The 23,606-nt window shown below is 43.3% G+C and overlaps 1 protein-coding gene across 1 annotated transcript; it reads left to right on the top strand.

Moving 5' to 3' along the window:
• The first annotated feature begins 14,186 nt into the window (after positions 1 to 14,186).
• Positions 14,187 to 23,461, top strand: DAZAP2 (DAZ associated protein 2). Its single transcript, XM_053294749.1, has 4 exons — positions 14,187 to 14,474; positions 18,926 to 19,047; positions 20,907 to 21,149; positions 21,966 to 23,461. The coding sequence occupies exons 1-4, from the start codon at positions 14,462 to 14,464 to the stop codon at positions 22,092 to 22,094; spliced, it is 507 nt and encodes a 168-aa protein (XP_053150724.1). The 5' UTR covers positions 14,187 to 14,461; the 3' UTR covers positions 22,095 to 23,461.
• The last annotated feature ends 145 nt before the right edge of the window (positions 23,462 to 23,606 follow it).

Raw genomic sequence — 23,606 nt, forward strand, 5'->3', positions numbered from 1 at the left:
ATAGACACCAGCAACAGTCACTGGAGGTGAGGGGGTGTTCCTTCAGCTTCAGGGTGTTGGGGTGTTCCTTCAGCTCACAGGTGAGGGGGTGCTGGGGGTGTTCCTTCAGCTCACAGATTCCCACTCACAAATGCCTCCTCCCTCAAAAAAATTTTAAGTTATTTTTTCCATAGTTGGGCTCATTTTCAGGAAAAAGAGCTTGAGGATGCATTTACAGGGGATAGTCTGTGGGCAGAGGGGGAGTTAAGGACTCTTTCTTCTCACCTGCCAGTTCTCTTATAAGTCCCCCTTCCCAACATTCTCCATTGTTTCACTATACACAAGGGGCGGAGAATTGGTCTTGAGGTGGCAAGCATTAATTGTTCCTTTTGCTAAGCAGGGTCCGCCCTGATTGCATTTGAATTGGAGACTAATTGTGTCCAATTGTGTGTACTCAAGTGTGTGAGTACTTTAAGAGATTCCCCTTAGGAGATGGGGGCCACTCTGGGAAAAGCATCTGCCTACTTGCATGCAGAAGGTTCCAAGTTCCCTCCTAGGCAGCTCCAAGATAGGATTGAGAGAGACTTAAGCCTCCAGGCTTCCAGAAGCCATTGCCAGTCTGGGTAGACAATACTGAGCTAGATAGACCAATGGTTTGACTCAGTATAAGGCAGCTTCCTATGTCCTTATTTGCCAAACTAATGTCTAGTTAAAGGACAACACCTTGATGGTCAAACTAAGAGAATAATAACATAAGCAGCCATATCAAAATTTCTCTGGGCAAAGGGGAGCTCAGTGGTACAGCAGCTGCTTTGCATGCAGAAGGCCCCAGGTATAATCCCTGGCATCCTCAGGTAGAGCCTGGGAATGGGAAAGACCCTCATCTGAAATCTTGAGAGGTGCCACCAATCAGTGTAAACAGTACTGAGCTAGCTGGAGTAATTGGCTGACTTGGACAGAGCAGCTTCACATGTTAACATATGGAGGATCACTGGCCTCAAGCCATTCTCCAGTCATGAAGGGACTGAAAAGTGATCATCTAGCAAAAAGACCAAATGAGATTTGAACTCACGGCCTTTAGAAATGTAGCCAACTGTTCCATGTGGTTCTCTAAGCATGCAAGGAAACCAGCCTTTTCCAACTAAGAATATCAGTAGTGGTGCTGGTAGTAGTTGTAGTAATAATCGAAGGATATCAGAGGCTGTCCAAGATATTTTGCTAACGGAGGCAAATATAACACCCCCACCATTGGCTGGTGGGTGCTCAGCATTCTGAGAATGCTGCTGCATTCTATCAAGGCAGCAGAGGTGGCATGTGAGCACTCTCGGAACGTGCCACTGCCAAGCTAGGCTTAAGTGGCAGGGGAGTTCCTAGCTTGTGTTGAGGTGGCAGGGGGAGAGGGCAAAGAAGAGGTGTGCCTCCGGAAGGCAAGTTGGGGGAAAGGAACAGCATGCCCCCGTGGGAGGAGGAAGGGCTGTGGCAGTGAGTGGCAGGAAGGCGCGTGGTAATGGGGGGACTGCTGATTGCCACACCCTGCACATCCATGCCTGAGGCAACTGCCTCACTGCCTCATGGAAGGGTCGCCCCTGAAGTACATGCTTAAATGCCTCCTTGAAGACGAATGCTTGTCTAAATCAAGACAATCTGAGAGGCAAATATTACTACTACACACATTCCATAATATATACATGACCAAGATAGCCAACATTTTAATCAACAACTGCATCCATTCCATTGTGATAAAATTCCTTGCTCTAGTACAGCTGTTTTTTGAGACGTCGTATCACAATTCTGCTGAGAACCTAGTTTGCATATGCTGCATGGTGATTATGAATATTTAAATACTCCCATCTTGTTGAATTTCAGGCTCATTTGCATATATTGGCATACCATTAATATAATACATACAGGAAAAGAGAGCACATTAATTTTTTAGTTCATCCCAGAGATCAGCAGATTTCTCTTTTAAAGCACCACTCAATATTTCTTCCTTAGAAAATAGCTGCCAGGAAGTGGGGGAGAGAGAATTATACACAAATTAATAGCTGGAAAAAATTAAGCTCCTTTTTCTCTCCGATTGCTATCAAATACTTTCTGCAGAAATCCTTTGTGGGATTCATTATCCCTTTGTTGATAAATTGGCATTCAGACTTTTAAATTCCCTCCCTCTCTTTTGTTTTCTATAATAATTTTCATTCTCTTAGTGAAAGCCACCTTTGTATAATGTTCTCCACGTAGTCTTTGAAAGATGTCATTCTTTATAGTGGTGATGTCCCACATAATACACACACACACACACACACACACTCTTCCACAAATGCTGTTCCTAATTCACACGTGCATATGCACACTCACCCTGTGATCACAGCTCCTGCAGTTCCCCCTAATTTACCCTCTCTATGTTCCTTCCAGGAAATTCCCACCCACCCCATAGCCAGCCCTAACCATGTGTATATCAATCCTCTTCCTTCTTTACATCTAGACTTCTAGTCATAATCACCATTGCATGCGGTTCCTGCAAGGTGGCATCGTGGTTTCTGTTTCTCCATGCTTGCAGGTCCATCACAAATACCCAGACCTCCAGACATGAGCACACAGGAACCAGTCCTAACCATTTGGGCCCAGGTAACTGGAGAAAGAAGTGAGCAGCTGCTGAGCAAAACAATTTTTTGGCCCACTTAAGCCTAATTAACATACTTGATCTGGTGTGTCAAACATGTGGCTTAAGTGAATCTGGACAAATATGGGGGAACAGTTGTGGAATGTATTCACGGTTCACAAAATGAAGTTCATCTTATGCCTGGTGGCTGTTTGAAATCACTGGATTGCACACACAGGAACAGCCTGCCATTTAGGACAGCAAGCCGTGGACTGTTGCAAAATTCTGTATGAAGAAAGATGGCTCCCTAGGTCTGGAGGGAAAATTGGTTAAATCCCCCCCTTCCCGCCTCAGTGCACGAGTGCGAGCCAGGTGCAAAACAGTGGCTCTGCTGGTGGACAGACACTTAGGATCAAACGACATATTATGAGAAGTGTGGTTTGTGCTTCCATGCACAGGTTTGTTTGTTTTAACTAGCAAATAGCAGCCACTGGGGTGAGAGTGGACCAGGACCATAACAAGGGGGACTTAAAACCCTTCCCCCCTGCCATGGGTCGAATAGGAATGCCTTGGCTGCTATTTGGATAGAAAACAAAAAAACAATAATGGAAACCCTAATGGCACACTCCTCTTAATGTGTAGCTTGGCCCTTAGAGATGAGGACAGGTGGCAGGGGGGGCGCTGTGAACATATGCTCATACCAGGACTTTGTGTTCTGTACCTGACTGGAGCTCAGGTCCTTGCACACAGCCCTCTATTCTGGCTGGTTCCCCTCAAGACATTTTTATTTCAGCCTAATTTAGTGGGGAAGGGAGAAGCCTTTTTATTTATCTTGCTAAACAATTGGGAGTCAGAAGTACTTGCACATCTACTGCACATTTTCCCAGAGACCCACCACTAGATCCCAATCTACCTTCTGCCCATCCTTTTGTGGCAACAGGGATTTCTGAATGCCTGACTCTTGCTTTCAAACTGCTAGCATTTTAAAGTGGGCAGCCCTGACCGATTTTCTCTAATCCTGGCTTCATTCTAAATGTATACAGACCCCTTTCCCACTTTTAAAGATGAAGAATATTTTATGCTCATGAATTATTGATGCTCTAGGCTTGCACAATAGCCTGATACGCATATTCATCAGTACCTTCCCTGCACATGGTGTGCAAGAGGTTCGCTTAAACAGCAAGCAAAATGCAGACTACGATCAGAAGGCTTTAGAATTGGTCTGATCGAGATAATTTTTCCCCAAACCCAGGGAATCTGTACACAAGAAGGCAAAAAGGAAAAGGATTTGTTTCCCCCAGGATGTGCCCAATATGCTTCAGTATAGACTTGCATGGTTTGGATCGGCTTAGCTTGAGAACAGGGGTGCCAACAATGCCATTTTTTCTGGACCTCCTTTGCTAGCATGGCATCTTGTTCCAGAGAACACAGACATGGAAGGACCCAAGGGCAATCCTCACTCCTGGTATATAAAGGAAGGATGCCACCATCAGAGAGGATGTGACTTCACAGCAAATAGCTCCTGCTGACTGAAGAAAGTGAGCCAAAGCATAAACGACAGGGGAAGGAGTGGCATGTGTAGTGGTGTCTGATGAGCTGGAAGACTCTTGTTCAGCTCTCAGTCCAGATGTGCCATTAAGGGGGAATCAAATGTCATCCATAGTTACTACATCAAACAATTAAATGGAAGAGTCCAATTTGCACACATTTATATGAAAAACATGCATTGCAAGGATAAGCATTTGACAGGTCCAAACAATATACAGGTGAAACTCGGAAAATTAGAATATCGTGCAAAAGTCCATTAATTTCAGTAATGCAAATTAAAAGGTGAAAGTGATATATGAGACAGACACATTACATGCAAAGTGAGATAAGTCAAGCCTTAATTTGTTATAATTGTGATGATCATGGTGTACAGCTCATGAAAACCCCAAATCCACAATCTCAGAAAATTAGAATATTACATGTAACCAAGAAGACAAGGATTGAAGAATAGAACAATATCGGACCTCTGAAAAGTATAAGCATGCATATGTATTCAGTACTTGGTTTGGGCCCCTTTTGCAGCAATTACTGCCTCAATGCGGCGTGGCATGGATGCTATCAGCCTGTGGCACTGATGGGGTATTATGGAAGACCAGGATGCTTCATTAGCGGCTTCAGCTCTTCTGCATTGTTTGGTCTCATGTCTCTCATCCTTCTCTTGGCAATGCCCCATAGATTCTCTATGGGGTCAGGTCAGGCGAGTTTGCTGGCCAATCAAGCATAGTACACTGTATACTTTTCAGAGGTCCGATATTGTTCTATTCTTCAATCCTTGTCTTCTTGGTTCCATGGAATATTCTAATTTTCTGAGATTGTGGATTTGGGGTTTTCATGAGCTGTACGCCATGATCATCACAATTATAACAAATTAAGGCTTGACTTATCTCGCTTTGCATGTAATGCGTCTGTCTCATATATCACTTTCACCTTTTAATTTGCATTACTGAAATTAATGGACTTTTGCACGATATTCTAATTTTCCGAGTTTCACCTGTATCTACAAGAAGTCAACAGCCACTCAACATTAATGATACAATGCATCAGAAAATTGGAGTCAATTTGCCTAATCCTCGTGGGAAAGTCAGATGTGTAGCTAGGATGGAGTGGAGATGGAAATGTGCTCGGACCGGCGGCATCCAGGGGCTGTTGACACCAGCTGCCCTCATCCCTGTGTTCTGCACTCTTAAGAAGCCTGATATCGTTGAGCCATACCAGATAGGTTTCTCTTTGGGCATGCGGCCTCTAGAGCCGCCTCTCCCTTTCTGGCCATGGTGTGTATGCGCACACACCTCTTCCCAGGGAGTGACTTGGCGACCCATGAGCGCTTCATGTTTTTCTTCCAGTGTGCCATTGCCCCACACCCTCCTGCCACTGGGCACGGGGCCCATCTACCTTTGCAGCCCCCACTAGCCATCTAGTCACCCACCTGCTGTTGCTGCCAGCTTGCCTCTCTTTGCTGGCTGTGATGTGGTCTAAGGACATCACCACATCAGCTTCATTCAGTGCGGTGACATCCTTACATCTCACTGTGAACCAGGAAAGGGGAGCAGGAAGGATGTTCAGGTGGCAGGTGAGTGTCTTGTGAATGGCAGGTGTGGCTGCCTCCTCAAATCTCATCCTGGGGTTTCCCTCAACATCATGATGAAATCATCCCGAAAATCATCATGAAAAATCAAGGAATGACGAGGATGAATAAAACAGGTAGCTGTGTGAGAGGAAGCCACTTTCACTATTGTAATAGTTTTTCTTTCTAGAATAGATGGTTAATTAAAATATTGTTTCTGGGTGTTTTGTTTTTTTACAATACTTGGCAAGGGTGTAAGGGTGGTGTTTTTTGTGTAAGGGTTGATAACAGAGGGTTGTTGAATTCCCGATTGATTGATTGATTGATCGATGTAATTATGAGATGTTCAAGAGATGTTAACAGCCAAGTTACTTTTATCTTTCTTCTTTTTTATGTTCCTTTCCTATTTTTGCTATCTTGTTGGAAAAATAATAAAAATATATTTAAAAAAACAAAACTGTAAAACCACAGTGAACTCGGCTCCAGCTATGGTGAGTGTCTCAGGTAGTTGTAATCGAAGCAATACCTTAATCCCTGTAACACAAACTGCTTGCACAATAGCCTGATACGCATATTCATCAGTATCTTCCCTGCACATGGTGTGCAAGAGGTTCGCTTAAACAGCAAGCAAAATGCAGACTATGATCAGAAGGCTTAAGAATTGGTCTGATCGAGATAATTTTTCCCCAAACCCAGGGAATCTGTACACAAGAAGGCAAAAAGGAAAAGGAATTGTTGACCACAGGTTGACCTCAGCTTCCAATTGCAAATCCCTCTCCAACACTCAACTTTTGTTGTAAAAAACAAACTCCGCCTTCACTTTGTGCATGAATAGAACAGAACAAGTATGAATAAAGAAACATAATAATTCTCATTGCATTTTAAGTAATATTATAACTTAATATGAATCACATTTGCACTGTATTCGGCACAGTGAATTAACTGTGCACTCTCTCCTTAAATGCAGGCCAGACTGCCTAGTTCCCAGACCAGGAGAAGACCATATAGAGAACCCTATATAGAAGCCTATATATATAGAAACCTGTGGAGAACTTTGTTTAATTAACCTGTTCCAGTACCACATTTGTGAGAAGTCTGAATGAGTAATCAAGGTTCAACAGACAACACATAACATCTTTAACAACATAAAGCATGCATTCTAGAGGAAATAACCTTCTATAAACTACCTCTAACAAACTTTCTCCAGGAAATCCTGTTGTGGTATAAAGGTTCCGGTTTTCTGCAATGAATCTCGAACACACTCCATATTACTAGAGGATGCTGCACTTAAACAGAATCACACTCTGATAAGATTGACCCAAATGCCAATGTTTAACCCCCTTGTATAAAGGTAAGGTTGCCGGTTCGAATCCCTGCTGGTACTATATCGGGCAACAGCGATAAAGGAAAATGCTGAAAGGCATCATCTCATACTGCGTGGGAGAAGGCAATGGTAAACCTCTCCTGTATTCTACCAAAGACAACCGCAGGGCTCTGTGGGCGCCAGGAGTCGAAATCAACTTGACTGCACACTTTATCTTTATAAAGGTAAAGTTGTGCCATTGAATCGGTGTCATCTCCAATGCAGTATGAATGATGCCGTATTTTACCAGTGGAGAGTCAAACCAGCAACCTCTTGCTCTCCAGGCAAGTTACTCCCCTGCTGTGCCATTAGGTGGCTGGCTAACCCCCTTGTGTACTAGAGAATTAAAACATCCTTCAAAACCACGTATACCAAAATGCAAACCAAGCTCCTGAACGCATTGATCTTACTATAATTCCAAATACAATGGTTATTAATAAAGACAGTATCAGGAGAAAAAAACATGCTCTAACTAATCCTGCAATATCCTTTTCTTTAAAAGAATAATAATTAACATAAACATGGAAAGCCAAGGAACTCCTGATGTGTTGCCTAAGTTTCCTGGACACCTCAATGGGTGCACATTCAGTTCAACATACAAATTCTGGGCATACCATCTTGGCTTTACTAACATTTCATGCAAAATATATAGGATCTATTTGTTTGTTTGAATGCACTCTGTAGTCAACATAAAGGTTCAGAAGGCTCTCCACTGTGAGTTTTTTTTTTAAAAAAACCCTCAATCAATATAATTATACCCAGAGCTCTGGACTCTGTCCAAGGCAAAACACTTAATGTCATTTTCTGAGTGTTTTTTCTTTCTTTCTGGCTACTTCTAGGGTGGCTATGAGGCAGCAACACACCAGTGAGTATCCTGGGTGAACTACTTGAATATCTTGAGATACTCAAGAAATCTCTGTGGGAATGGGGCCATCGCTTAGTGATAGAGCATGTGATTTGCATGCAGAAGGTACTAGGTTCAGCCCTTGGCACCTCCAGGTAGGGCTGAAAAAAGATCCCTGCCAGAAAACTAGGAGAGCTGCTGTCAGTCAGTACAGACAATACTGAGCTAGATGGACCAATGGTCTGACTCTGTATAAGGCAGCTTCCTGTTTCTAACACACAGGGGTTCCTCATCAGGCAAGCCGATGTGAAAAGTATACTTTGAGGATAGAAAGCTTGGAAACCACTGCTCTGGGGGAAAGCAAGTATCTTTTCCTTGGATACAGGAATACAGTAAGCCGGTTATACAGAATTCACAGCCTGTCTGAATCCATGTCTGCAGTGAGGACCAGCAAGGACCAGTGTGGATTGAAGAATCCCACACATTTGGACTGCAGGAGCTCAGAAATAGTATTCTTAGTTCCTGGTTATGAAAACAGATTACATTTTCCAGAGCTCAGGCCATGGATTTAGTGATCCTCTGTCTCCCTATTACTTCATCATTTCATCATATTCCATCCATTAAGCAAGAGGCTAGGTCCTATATATGTGCAGACTCAAGTTTGTGCTGGCCGAATTTCCAGCACCGGAGCATGGGAAATTCAGTACAGCCATCTGCTGGACAATGGAAGCAAAGCACTGCATATAAGTAACAACGGTGACATTTTTTAAATATTGCAATGTCTCAAGGACTGAAATCTGGGGGACCACCTGGATTGAAGATTTGATTCTGGTTTCTGAGTTGTGGATGGATTGGATAAATATTATTTCCCCTCCAATTGATTATATTAATGCAAATGTAAACACATTCAATCTTTGTCGCACAGGGTTGAACAAAAGGATGCCATTTTGAGCGGGTGGGAATATAGAATTATTTGTCAATTTCTTTGATGGATTAAGTACATAAGTTTATGAGCTGCTATATTTATCTGAAACCCAGACTAGTTTTTTCCCCACCCCCAAGTTACTTGATGTTAAAAACTGTGTGTGTGTGTGTGTGTGTGTGTGCACACGTGCACGTGTGCATGTGTGTGGTTGTCTTACATTCAGTCTTCTTCATTTCAGGTAAATTACAGGCATAAACTGTATTTAACCTGTGCTTTTAAAGAGAGTAGTCTTAAAATCAGTCATTTTCTATTTGGGTAAATACAGTGTCTCAGATGTCTCTGGTCACCATTCTTTCATAGCTGAAAGAAAAACATGTTTCTTGAATTGGGGCAGATGCCATAATCACAAACTACTACTTTTATTGTATCTTGTGTCTATCTTATTGTTGTGAGCTGCCCCAAGCAGTAGTGTACTGGAGGGGTGGGGTATAAATATTTTTATTAACAACAACAACAACAACAACTAAGCTGTTGATGTGTCCCTATATGCCACTCACTACAACCGTACCAAATTTGGTACAAATTGGTTAGACAGTTCACAAATTAGCCCATTTGTGCCTCAAACATTTAGGCATCTGCCATTTTGAATCGGGGTGGACGTCATCATCACAAACTATGCCACTGAGGTGTCCCTGTGTATCCCTACAACTGTACCAAATTTGGTCCAAACCGATTAGACAGTTCACAAGTTAGCCTACTTGAGCCTCAAATGTTCATGCATCTGCCATCTTGAATCGGGGTGGTTATCATCATCACAAACTATGCCACTGAGGTATTCCTATGTGTCACTCACTACAACTGTACCAAATTTGGTTCAAATGGGTTAGACAGTCCACAAGTAAGCCCACTTGCGCCTCAAATGTTTATGTGTCTGCCATCTTGAATTGGGGTGGATGACATCATCACAAACTATACTATTGAGGTGTCCCTATGTGTTCCTACAACTGTACCCAATTTGGTTCATATTGATACAGGTAATGCAAAGTTGATGGGGCAGGGGACGCAGAAATGGGGACAAACAGACAAAATTCCAGGTGATCTCATAAGCTTACTTTGCTTAAGAAAAGTAGGCTAAAACTCACCTTCTGTATCATTAAAAACAATGGTAAGGCATCAAATAACCTTTCTTCTGTCCTTTGATGACTTATTAGAGTAATTTTTTGCAGTGGTTTTGTATTTCTAGACACAATTATCAGGCATAATATAAATTAGCACTGTTAATGTGTTTTCAAAAAGTAGTTACCCAACATATTTTGTTCAACTGGCAGGGTTAGGAAGCTGAACCATTAAAAATTTGGTTTCAGTTCAGACCAGATTCATCACTTTTTTTTTAAACTATCCAGATCACTTTCAGATCAAATGCTAACTTTAAAAAGTAGCTTTGTACACTTTGAAATGGTTTAGATATATTTCATACAGAATATCAAACTTTTCTGCTTGCAGTGTAAATGAACACAACTATTTGAGCCGAGAAAAAACAGTTTGGGAACTGCTTATTTCTGAATTCTTAAAATGAACATTCTTAAAATACATATCTAGGATTTAAAACAACAGGAAAATGAAACATTTATCATACTATTGCAAGTTGAATGCCTGATTATTGAACCACTTATTTTGAAATAGTTACTACTTTTTTGGTTTCTGGTTCAGGTTCAAGACAAACTATGAGGCTACTCATTGGGCAGCTCAGCCTGGGTTAGGCTGGCTGTGAGAAGCAGCAGGATTCTTGCAGATCTCTCAACTTCCTGCCCGCCTAATCCTCCTAGGCCCACTAACCCTCCTTTCCACCTGCCTAACCTGCTTGCACCCTTAACTCGGCTGCCAGGTATCGTGTGTCTCCTCAGAGCACATAGAGTACACACCTGATGGGGGAATCCCTCAACACAACATGTGTGTCACGCATTGCATTTGTTGGGAATTCTCTCTGGTAAGAGAAACCCTTTTTCATTATAGCAGAGTGCACAGAGGCATAGCAGAGTGCACAGAGGCACAACACAGTGGAATTTAGCTAGGCATGCGTGTATGCTAAGAGTAAAGTAACTTGGAGCCAGTTCATAGTTTCAAATCAATATAAGTGGTATTTATTAGAGAACTCCATTCTAGATAGGAAAGTGAGGAGATAGAATCTCTAATCTATCTGTCTAGCTGGATGCAGATGGATTCTGTATCTCTGTACACATGGTGCAGGGGAGAGGGGCAGAGAGTAGGAAGTGGCTGGAAGTAAGTAAGTCCCTAAGAATAGCAATCTACGTATCAAGGGATAGTGTCAGAGCAGTAGAGAAGGGATGACCAATGTCTTGACCCTCTAGCCCTCTCACTCACTAGTCTGTCCTCCTATGTCACTGAGACAAGAGACAGCATATAGTCCTTCACTTCCAACAGCATTGTGGGCACCCAGAGGCTGGAACAATAAGTTCCGGCCCTGGATCCCTCCACCCTGCTCTGTGCTTCACAGAGCAGGGCTGCTCCCACAAACACCTCATTGCTCATCTGTGGGGAAGGTAAGGTTTACCCTGCCTTCCCTGCCCCTGCCTGAGCACCCTGGCAATTGTGGGAATCGTCTCAAGAAGTTTTACATTCAGGTTCAGTTTTGATTCACTGAAAACACATCTCTGGATCAGTTTTGGGTTTAGGTTCAATTTTACTCCTTGGAGCATACCATCTGTACAGCATTTAATACTGAGTCTCTCTAGAGTTGATAAAAATAGATGATTTAAAACAAATAAATCAGATTTTTATTTAAATTGAATTTAAAAACAACAATTCATAAAGAACCTAGATCAAATATATCATCATGAATATTAATCATAACTTCTAATTATATTCTGCAAACATGTTAACAACAGTATATCGCGATGAGACACAACAGACCTGATCAGTCCTATTCTGCAGATGGTGTACATGCCACACAATGTCAAGCCCTTGCCCCCCTCTTCCAAAGTGCAAAGACAAAGAAGGTCAATGAATGGAGGATTTGGTGGGGATGGAGATGATCTGAGCGAGGAGGAGTCTGGATATAAATGCACGGTATAGGGGAGGGGAATAGAAAATGAAATCAAAAGTGAACTGAACATATGCATACAGTCCTAAGGAAACCTTTTCCGAGTGTTTCCTCCATTGTTGAAGGGAAACATCTATCATAGCAGCAGGCCGTAAGGCCATTGGAGAATATTTTAACAGAATTCCTAACGAAGAAATGTAAGGCCTGGTTGCCCAAAGCATTATGAGAAGTGTGTACCTATTATAGTGTGTACCTACCTTCAAAAAATTAAACCGACATCTATTTTTGAATACGTATTGTTATATTAAGACAACAAGCAGGGGCATAACTATAATAGGGCAAGGGGAGACAATTGTCTGGGGGCCCACTGCCTTGGGGGCCCCCCAGAGGCAAGTCACATGACTGACTCCCCCAGCCGCACACCCGCCCGGGCTTCCTTCAGTTGTATTCATCCTCTGAAAGTGATGTGAGTGTTAAGACCTGGAGCTACCAGAACAACAGGTCTTTCTCTAGTACCATTCAATGACTTGCATCGTCCACAATTGACAAAACCCTTCAAAAAATAATTTAGGATGATATTCTATTGTGGCACGTAGGATATAAATAAAAATATAAATTATATTCTGCTTTTTGTTACCACTATTCAGCCTCATTTAAGATTTCTTTACTTCATGAGCTGAGCTTCAGTAAGGGGGGGCCATTTTTAAATCTTGTCTCTGGGCCCACTCCAACCTTGCTACGCCCCTGACAACAAGAATGTACTTTTATAGAAAATGCTGATTAAATAGAATCTTCCTGACTAGTAAATTAAATTGTGATTTAAATCCTTAAAATTGAGTCCTTCTGTGAAGCAATTTAAATTATGATTTAAATTAAATCAACCTTGAGTCTCTCTAAGAGTTACACAAATCAAAACATGTTTCCTAATATCATGAATTTTATCCCATACGCTATCTGCTATATCAATCTCTATGTCTCTGCCCATAAGTTTCTATAGGGGTCTATAAGCATTCTAAAAGGAAATGTTGCAGTCTAGGTGCCAACGTAATAGAAATGTCTGTATAAACCAGGTTGTGCCAAGAAGGCGGCGGCAGCCTGGGGCACAGATCACCACACTCTTTCTGCTATGATAACACCCAAGAGGATAGATTTTAAAATAACTAACATAACCTCAAGCATATGCTGAAATAACTAACAAAGCATTAGTTTGATGCTAATGAGCAGAGCTCTCTGACTGGTGCAATTTTAACCGCCTTAAGGCTTAATTAAACTTAAAAAATATATGTAAGTAATGCGCTCCTTCCATTGATCTCTTATGTATGAACCTGGACGCTAGTTCTATTCTAAAGCGCAGCTCCTCAGTGGAGAGAAATAACTCCTGGGGGTTAAAGATGGTCCCTAATTCATTTTTGAGTCCCTGGATAATTTTTGTCCATTTCAATGGGACCAGGATGAAATGGATATTTTGGGTCAAACACTTCCATGCTGTCATAGCAGGGTGGAGGTCATTATAACAGAGGAGGGCATCAGTTGCAATGGGCGGTCAATCTATATATGGAAAGGTCAGCTCAATAAAGGCCAGCTGACAAAGGAGTTTGTGGTGAGGGCGGCAGCAGCCTCAGGAGGCAGATTGGACAAGACAGGCAGCACCCTGGCTGACACCTGTGGGCCCTCCTGCACTCTCTCTGCCCTGCTGCTGCTTATGCCTTTTGAAAAGGCCCAGTGAACATGGCTGCTACACGCTGCCAGTCAGTGTAGACCGGGGTCCCACTCGATATAAGGCTATGTTCCTAACTTTTTGAGGGATGGTGCCGTGGCTCAGCGGCTGAGCCTCTGCTTAGCATGCCAAAGGTCCCGAATTTAATCCCTGGTGGCAGCATCTCCAGGTAGGTCTGGGAAAGACTCCTGTGCGAAGCGCCGGAAAAGCAGCTGCCAGCCAGAGCAGTCTACAGTGAGCGAGATGCCTGATTAGCAACTGAAGCCGATGATAAGTCGCGGCTGGGGATGATGGGGGTTGTGCTCCAGCCACAGCTGCAGACCTTCAGGCTTAGCCGCCTCTCTGCCTTGACCATTTGTAGCTCAGGGCTGTCTCTGCCACCCTACCTTCCAGACCCGTAAAGCAAATAAAAACCCTCTGTTTTAGAGAAGGGAAAGCGCAGCTATCTTCTGCACAGCCAGCAGCACCTGGGCTGCCTCCGTCCCCGCACTTCCCCAGCTGACCGCCATTGCCTCTTCCCCCCCCACTTTCAGCGCAGTCCCCGGCGGGCCTGCTGAGCAAGGAACGCCCAGGCCACGCCCCCTCGGAGCTTGAGCCACGCCCCTCAGGACTGCGGTCACGCTCCCTGACACTGCCGCGGGAGCAGCTTTTTCCCCTCTCTCTCCCCTTCGCGGCAACGCTGCGCCATGACGTCACACGGCTCGGCGTAACCCCTCTCATCAGGGCTGCAGCGACAACAACAAGGAAGTGATTGAGCGAGAAGAGTCGTCTCTGCCGCCGCCGATAAAACCAGCCGCCACCGGAACCTGCCGTAGTCGAGTGAACCGTCCTTTCCCTTCACTTCTGTTCGACGCCGCCATCATGAACAGCAAAGGCAAGAGCCTGGTTGCCGCCGCCGCCCCCTCCCTCGCAACCCCACCCAGTCGCCTCACCTTTCGCAGCAAGGCTGTTCCTTTAAGGCTAGCGCCGCAGTCCCGTTACCTGCGGGCCCAGTCCATAACTGGCGGGAGCCCCGACCAATGGGAGGCCTGGAAAAGTGGGGGGCGAAGGGGATGGGGGAAGGGCGGATATTAGGTTCTATGACGTACCCTCCTGGCTAAGAAGTTAACCCCTTGGCTGCCGCGTGGGTGGTTATTTGTGGGCAAAAGAGGCGGCTCTTCCTCTCCCCCCCCCTCCAGGTCTGTCGTGGAATCGTTAAAGGAGGCCTGTAGCCCCTTGAAAGGTGCATAGATGTATTGTGACAGAAGCTTTCTTGGGCTAGAGCCCACTTCGTCTCATAAATCGTTGAACCCCTTTGGAATTTTGACACTGGAAGCAGAGATAAAGGGAAATTGGATGTAAAGGCTGTGGGCGAAGATCCTAACGGAGTGGCGAATAGGAAGCCCCTTAGATGCTGGGAGACCAGGTTGGTTGTGCAAATTGGGATCGTCCCCTTTTTCACAGCAAATCAGGCCTGCGGTCCAGGGAAAGGAAGAAGGGCCTATGGACTCTTAAAAAATGAGTCCTAAAAACCACAGGCGATCCCAAATGCCAGGTCACATCCTATTGATCCAGAATCATTCATCTAGAATAAGTACTGTTCTCTAGCTACCTATGCACAGTCATTAATGGAACTTGGCATTGCCCCCATACAAACATATTTAAAATGGAGGAGAATGTATGTGTTATTCATCCTCCTTGCATGAAAAAAGCATGTCGAAATATGCTCACATACATGGGCTAATGCTGCTGTAGTTTCATTATGGTCTCATGACCATGCTAACTGGGCAAAGAGGCACAAGGAACCATTTTGCCATTCCTGTAGCTATGAAATTGAGTGGTATATAAAATTAATAATAATTTTCTCTATGCCACCCCTAATGATGTCAAACTGTGGTTATGGGCCTCACAGGATCACCAGAGACCACATGTGTGTGTTTTAAAGTGTTCCACCTCTCTCCTGTCTGTATCTTGATGGGATACGTACAGTGGATTGAGGAAGGCCAGAAAGGTACCTGAAGAAAAATTGCACCTGATTCTGGTTGGGGTGTGTATTTCACAGTAGATTGTATCTGTTGTCAGGTTAGGACTGTGTAAGAATAAAAGTGGACATAAAGAATACATAGGCAAACTACAAGAGGAGAGGAGAGCTGGTCTTGTGGTAGCAAGCATGACTTGTCCCCATAGCTAAGCAGGGTCTGCCTTGGTTACATATGAATGGGAGACTTGATGTGTGAGCACTGCAAGATATTCCCCTCAGGGGATGAAGCCGCTCTGGGAAGAGCAGAAGGTTTCAAGTTCCCTCCCTGGCTTCTCCAAGACAGGGCTGAGAGAGATTCCTGCCTGCAACCTTGGAGAAGCCGCTGCCAGTCTGTGAAGACAATACTGAGCTAGATAGACCAATGGTCTGACTCAGTATATGGCAGTTTCCTATGTTCCTAAGAGCTGGGTACCTCCTCCGTGGCCTAGCACTAATTTAACTTATTGGCCCTTGGCAGGTATTTGCTAACTTGGCAAAGAGGCACCTATTAACATGGTGATTCTCTTTATTTAGCGGGGCGGGGGCGGGAAGTAACTGGCCCTATCCATCCCCAGCATAGTACTTCCAGTGACTGTTGCTGGTGTCTGTCTGATGTTGCTTTTTAGATTGTGAGCCCTTTGGGGACAGGGATCCATCTTATTTATTTATTATTTCTCTGTGTAAACCACCCTGAGCCATTTTTGGAAGGGTGGTATAGAAATTGAATAAATAATAATTAATAATAATTATTAATAATAATAATTAATTTTCTTGTAATTGTTCTTGTATATGCTTCCTGAATGAGAGGTGTCATGCTACCGAAGTATCTTCTGCTCTGGCCTGACTGGAACTGGCGGATCCTGGATAGAATGCAAAAGGTGTAGACTCACAGGGTACTTTTGGATAGTGACAAGGGAGTTGAGGAATTGGAACAATGGTACACTGGCATCTGGTCTTGTACCAGTTTATTTGGAAGAACTGAGTTAAATGAGGCTTACTCCCAAGTGAATATGCATAGGAGTGCAGCCTGCATGCTACAGATCCAAAGCACTGGAATGGACTGAGTAGATCATGTAGTTCACATGTCACCATTGCTGTCTCTCCCTGCTCCTACATCTCCACCTGGGACTGGGCCCCACCTCCACTCACAGCTGTCAGGGAAATCATCAAGTGTTCTGTGAGCAAATGGGGAAGAAGCAATAATGTTGGGGGAATCCCATCACCACCATCTTGTTTTGTGCTTTAACAATTTGCTATTTTTGATTTTTGTGTGTGTGGTAAGTTGCTCTGGAAGTCTTTTTGGCTGAAGAACAGGGTAAAAAATGCTTTAAACAAACAAATTCTGCTCTAAGTAGAATATCCCATATGTGTACTTAAACCTTTTCCTAAAACAAACAAAAACCTTTCCAACCTTTTTCTTAAAAAAAAAAAAAAAAAAAATCCAAGGAAAGAGAATTCACACTTATCTATCTATAAACATTTTTCTACATGTGAATACACACACACACAACTCTTCAGCCATGGGACTGGAGGCAGTGTTCCCTCTAAGGCATGCAAACATGCATGTGCTCACAAGTTTTTTAGTCTCCCCTCAGTTAATTTTAGTTCACGCTCGGGTTTAATCAGGAAGGCCCCACTCTGAATGCATGTGAGCACACACTGCTTTGATACTGCCTCTCAGAACAAAACTCATTCCGCACAGCAATGGAAAAAAATAGAGGGACCACTGATTGGAGGCAGTCTACAATTTAAAATATTAAAGCAAAAAATAAGATACAAAAATAAAATACAATAGAGCCAGTGTGGTGTAGTGGTTAGAGTGTTGGACTAAGACTGGGGAGACCCGAGTTTAAATCCCCAATCAGCCCTGATACTCACTGGTTGGCTCAGGGCCAGTCACTTCTCTCTCAGCATAATCCAACTCACAGGGTTGTTGTGAGGAGAAACATAACCATGTATCTGGCCTCCTTGGAGGAAGAGTGGGACATAAATATAACACATAAATAGTAATAAAGAAAATAAAAAGCAAAACAATAAAACAGCAGCATAGTTTCAGGCCATTTTCAGGTGCGGATGGCATGGACTTCCTAGCCTGCACTTCTCTTCTTCTGCTCCCTCCCAGGGCAGAAAAGTCTCTAAGTAGCTCTGGTGGAGAGCGGCTGGCCCAATTTCTTCAGGTCATTGATGATGTCTTCATGAGATGGATAGTATGAGCATCTTGGTTTGGGCTTGTTCTCTAGGCAGCTTGTTCTCTAGGCAGCTTGGCTTGTCGAGCCAAACTGAGCTTGTATAGCAAGGTTGCTTTTCCTAATGCTTAACTTAAATCCAGCTTTTTATAGCTGAAACTGTATATTCTCACCCAGTAGGTATTTTATTGATTTTATTGATTTTATATACCACCTAATATTGAAATCTCTAGACTGTTTGCAGAATTAAAACATAATATATAAAATGTAAAACATTTAAAATACATAAAAAGATAAAATAGATAAAAACACATTAAAATTTAAAAATTTGGTATCCGTTGAAGGCCTGAGAAAACAGGTATGTTTTCAGGGTCCTCCTAAAAACAAACAGAGAAGGGGATGCTCTTATTTTAGCAGGGAGTGAGTTCCAAAATCACTGAGGCGGCCACAGAGAAGGCCTGGTCCCTGGTTGCCACCAAACAAGCAGGTTGTAGCAGGTTGAATGGCCTCAGTTTTGGATCAGATTGTTCTGGAGGTCTAAAAGGGAAAACAGCCCTACTGAGGAAAACAGGTTGAGAGAAGGTTCTCTGTGGACAAGGAATAAGGGGAAGGGGAACTGTGTTGGGAAAGAGGCTGCAATTAGACAAGCAATTGCAGATTTCAGCATTTTTGCTTGCTTTACTGTTAAGTCAGCATGCTTCGATTAAACTGAGTTTGGTATCCAACCCTGGGAGTAATTATTAAGCAGTCATCCTCTTGCTCTAGCTAACTTCTGAAAGATTTTTATAGTCCCCACTAGATGGCGCTATCCTTTTAAAAATGTAATGTAATTATTGACTATCTTTGTTCTGAAGTCTGATGGGAGTAGCAGGTTTGAATGACATTTCCTCAGCCTCTTTTATCAAGTCTTCTGTGTTCTGGATAGCTTCCTGCAGATGCAGAAGAACAGATGTCTTCTTCTGGCAGATGTTTTGCTGTCTTTGGGTCCTCTGTGTCTAGCTATTTAGTACTCTTTAAGAGAACTACTTTCTGTCTTTTAGATAAAGTTTCAAACAGAGGGAGTTTCCCTGTCCTCACACCACTTCCTGTTCCTTTGCAGCAAGGACAATTGTGCTAACATAGATTAATTTCTCCACATAGGTCAATATCCTACACAGCCTTCCTATCCAGTCCAGCCTCCTGGTAATCCTTCTGTGTTCCCGCAGACCATACAACTTCCTCAGGCACCACCTTACACTGAGGCCCCTCCTGCTTACTCAGAAGTATGTACTCTGCTCTCTCTCTGTTGTTTTTTCTCCACTAAAGAACACAGTGTGGTAATAATGATAACGATGGTGGGCTGGTTCCAATATTATCAGTTAATCTGCCCTTTTGATGTTTTATACATCCGAAAACCTCTTTCCAAGCCCTGCATTAGTGATGCTTTTATTAAATGTTTACAGATTTGAATTGTGACTTCAGCTGCATGCAGAACATGTGCATGTCTGAATGCCTCAACATAATCCCGGGTCCTGCATGGCTGTAGAGACATGTTTTCAAAGCTGGTGCCAAAGCCCTTTGATGTCATTTGGAGGGGGTGGATTTGTTTTGAGAGGGATCAGTTTGCCTTATTGATATAGCCAGCTTTGCAGTGGCATTGCAGGTACCCTTTTTCATGGCCTAAAGCTGAAAATGCTGTGGTAGGTGTGATCGCTAATAGTGGTATGTTAGTGCAGGGCTTGACACATCCCACACATTAAGGAGCCATAGCACCTAGAGACTTAACTGTGGCAGCTAGACTAGGATATAGAGAGGTAAAGTCATTTATTAAAATCTTTCTCTCAGGCAGCCCTCTTTTGGTTCTAAGTATGTTACTTGTAAAGAGGGTAAGGAGTAGTACATTTATGCCACCCCCACCCATGGCCAACCCTAAATACAGTAATATTGGCTGGCTCCTAGATCCAAGGAAAACTTGTCAAGGCCTGCCTTAAAGATTTAACAGACTTCTTGTAACTTACCTTTTCATGGACTATGGGATACAGTAAGTGTATGCGTGGTGTAGTGGTTAGAGTGCTGGACTAGGACCAGGGAGACCCGGGTTCAAATCCCCATTCAGCCATGAGACTTGCTGGGTGACTCTGGGCCAGTCACTTCTTTCTCAGCCTAACCTACTTCACAGGGTTGTTGTGAGGAGAAACTTAAGTATGTAGTACACTGCTCTGGGCTCCTTGGAAGAAGAGCGGAATATAAAATGTAAAATAATAATAATAATAATAATCTTTAAGGTGCCAAAGGACTCTTTGGTTTTTCTGGCAAGAGACTAACACAGCTAGCTCTCTAGTTGGACTTGGTCAAAGCACTCTGTGCTTTCAAGGTCCATCAACATCTTTCAGGCCCTGCAAGGCCAAAGGCACCATAGTGGAAGAACACCAGTTGCTAAAGACAAACCAAAGGAGGAGTCAGTTATCTTCTTGCCCAGTGTGTGAGCTCTGCAGAGGTAACTGGCTGACTGCTGCTGAGAACAAAAGGCTGGGCAGGATAGAACTTGGGCTCTTCTAGCAAGACAATTAATACATTTTTACATTTATAAATATGTATTACACTTGCAATGCTTAATTAGTTGGGCTAATCCACTAAAGATGCAGTATTTTAATATAAAAACTGCAGGGGACAAACGCAATTTTAAAGAGGTATTTCTTCTCTCTCTTATTAGAAAAGGGAATACTACTTCTAATGCTATTTCTGATACAGACCTGTATTCATATCTTTTCTTGGTGTTATGACTTTATTAATAATAATAATAATGCCTGTCTCCTGCTTTTTCTTTTTACTATATAGAGAAGTAATTAAGTAGTGTATGTGCATTTAATATATGTTTTCTGTGTGTCATCTAAAAGCAAATAAGTATGCTTCTGGCTTCAGAATGATTTTTACCCTTATGCAATCTTAATTTCTTTATCAAGTGTCAGTCCTAGTATTTGTGCTGCTGGTAACAACTGGTTGGGGTAGTGGTGGAAAGATCTTCTAAGTGGAGCTAGGCCCTTCACTGAAGGCTTTGCCCTCTGATGTGGGAGGGAGAAATCTGAAAATTTAGCTGTGGAAGAAGAAATGTTTTCTGTGTGCTTTTTCTCTCTCCCCCCAGCTTTACCGCCCAAGTTTTGTGCATCCTGGAGCTGCTACTGTCCCTACCATGTCTGCGGCCTATCCTGGTGCTTCACTGTACCTTCCTATGGCTCAGTCCATGGCTATGGGTCCAATGGGTTCTTCCGTTCCAGTGGCTTTTTATCCCGTGGGCCCTGTCTATCATCCTGGGTCCACTGTTCTTGTGGAAGGTGGCTTTGATGCTGGAGCAAGGTTTGCTGCTGGTGCTCCTACTAATATTCCTGTAAGTAGGAGTGTAATTTAGTCCTTGCATGTTGTTTTATTGTTCTAGCTGTTGCTCTTTCTCTATCCCCCAAGGGGCGTAGGGATCCACCAAAGAGCATAGGGAAGCTTGTTGGCTTCAGGACAATCCCTGGAGCGTTTCTTCGCAGCTCTCCTACTGCCTCTCATTTCTGGTCTGTGCCTTTTTGAATTATATGGAAAGTAATCCATGCTGCATTTGATCTGCTGATGTGTGGCATGTTGCCAATTCTTTCTCAGCTGATTGTCAATGGCAGCAGATTCAGCTGAGAGGAGTGGACAGGCACACATTCCCACCACATGTACTCTCTGCAGTTGTAGATTAGTACTGGTATCTTGGACAGTAATTGTGGTTGGGTGGTGTGGGGAGACAGCTCAGTGGTAGAGCATAGGAAAGACTCAAGTTCAGTCCTCGGTCCATCTTGCTAAAATGAGCTCAGGTAGCAGAGATGGGAAAGAGTCTCTGTCTGAAGCCCTGGAGAGCTGCTGTTAGTCAGTAGTGGACTGTACGGGGCAAGATGGATCAGTGGTCTGACTTGGTATAAGGCAGTTCTGTGGGTACATTTGTGCAGAATGGTCTGCAGTGCTCACTGTAATTCAGGATACTTTGCTTTCCAGAAAATGCTTTTCCATAAGTGAAATCTGTTGAACTTGTGGACTGTACCGGACCACCAAGTGTTTGTTAAACCCGTTTCTTGTAGGCAGTCCATGTATAGTCAGGGGGCTGCATGTTTGCCAGGCCTTCTGGAAGTGTTGCCACCCAACATCCGTCTAATAGGTCCTTCTTATTGCCTTCCAGCCCCCGCCTCCTGGCTGTCCTCCCAACACAGCCCAGCTCGCCGTCATGCAAGGCGCCAACGTGTTAGTGACGCAACGGAAGGGCAACTTCTTCATGGGGGGCTCTGATGGCGGTTACACCATCTGGTGAAGGAAAGTTGGGGGGGCTACATTGGTGTAAAGGAACGACATCACATACTGTCAGCACTTCTCACAATGTAACCGCTTTAGTCGTATTAACCTGGAGTTGCAGTTTAGACACATGATGATGCGGGGTGTCTTCCTGGTGCCCTGACCCTTCAGGCACTTTTTTCTTTTAAAAATAAACAAAACAAAACAAAGCAAACTTCAAATACAAAACCATGCAATGGTAGGAGTGCCTCTCTTAAACCTTGGGGGCTGAATTGTGAAATGAACGTGAGTTTAGCAGCCCTGCATATTTCCCTTTAATTCCACTGGAGAGTGCTTCCACTGCAGCACTGTCTCTTTCGTTGGCTTTTATTAATCAACTATATATATATAAAACAAACAAACAAACCAGGTTTGGGGTGGGGGTGGGGAAGATGTGGAAGTTTGGAAGAGAACCTGGCTTCCAAGAATCAAACATATAAAGCTTGCAGTTATATCTGTTGCCAATGAATAGGACTGAGATAATGCATCTTCTTTCCTCTTCCATAGAATCAATGGTGCTGGGGAGAAAGCTAGTCAGATGTAATTTCTTTGTCAGAGGGCACCCCTGTTCGATGCCTGTTGGAGGAGTGGGGCGGGATGTGGGGGGACCTGGTTCTCTTTCTGATCCCCTTGACCAGTTCCTTCTCCTCACCTTTGCTCTCTGTTCCCTTGCTAGGAAGATATGCAGCGCTAGAGCATTGGCCCGGGATGTTCTTTTTATACACTCTTAAGTGATCTTGGACTCCTTTGCACATTAAGAATCTAACTGAAGCCATGTTTCGGTGCCAGAAACACAACATTTCATTAAATGCTTCCTGTACTTTTCAAAAACAAAAACACCTGAGAGCTTAAAATGAAACCATTTTTTTAAGGGGGTGGGGGGAAAGCAACCCGGTGTCTTGATGAAACTCTGTATGGAATGCTATTCAGGCTAGAGAGACAGGAATGTCTGGTGGATGTCAGTCAACGTGCAAGTTAGCTGGGTTTGATGGTTGGTTTGTTTTTTGTTTTTTAATTTAGATGCAAACTTTTAAAAAGTGACTTGGGTACAATGAAGTCTTATTAGGGTTAAGAAGAATATTTCAGGGATCCTCAATCTTTTTTGTTGTTGTTGTTGCTTTTGTTTTTATGAATTAAAAAAATTATCAGATTTGGTGAATATATTTTATCTTAATTTTCTGTGTGTTGTATGTGTCATGGTCAACCATACAGCTGACTGTTAATGAAAGGATGGGATTCTAGGTCTCTCTGTAAACACTGTGGTGCACTTAACTTGTGGACTTTTTATACTAAAAACAAGTAGAATAAAGGCTATTTTGAAAATTTGAATAAAGTGACAGAGTTGAATCTAGCCTCTTAAATTCCTGTCCATCATAACCTTGTAAGCTTGTTTTGCTTTTATTTTTGTTCATTGTGACTGGTCATTGTGGAATTTTTCAGGTTATATAACTCGACTTACACTTTTGTTCTGAACATACATATTTAAAAATAA

Source organism: Hemicordylus capensis, chromosome 2 (assembly GCF_027244095.1).
Source record: "Hemicordylus capensis ecotype Gifberg chromosome 2, rHemCap1.1.pri, whole genome shotgun sequence".
NCBI classification, from domain to species: Eukaryota; Metazoa; Chordata; class Lepidosauria; order Squamata; family Cordylidae; genus Hemicordylus; species Hemicordylus capensis.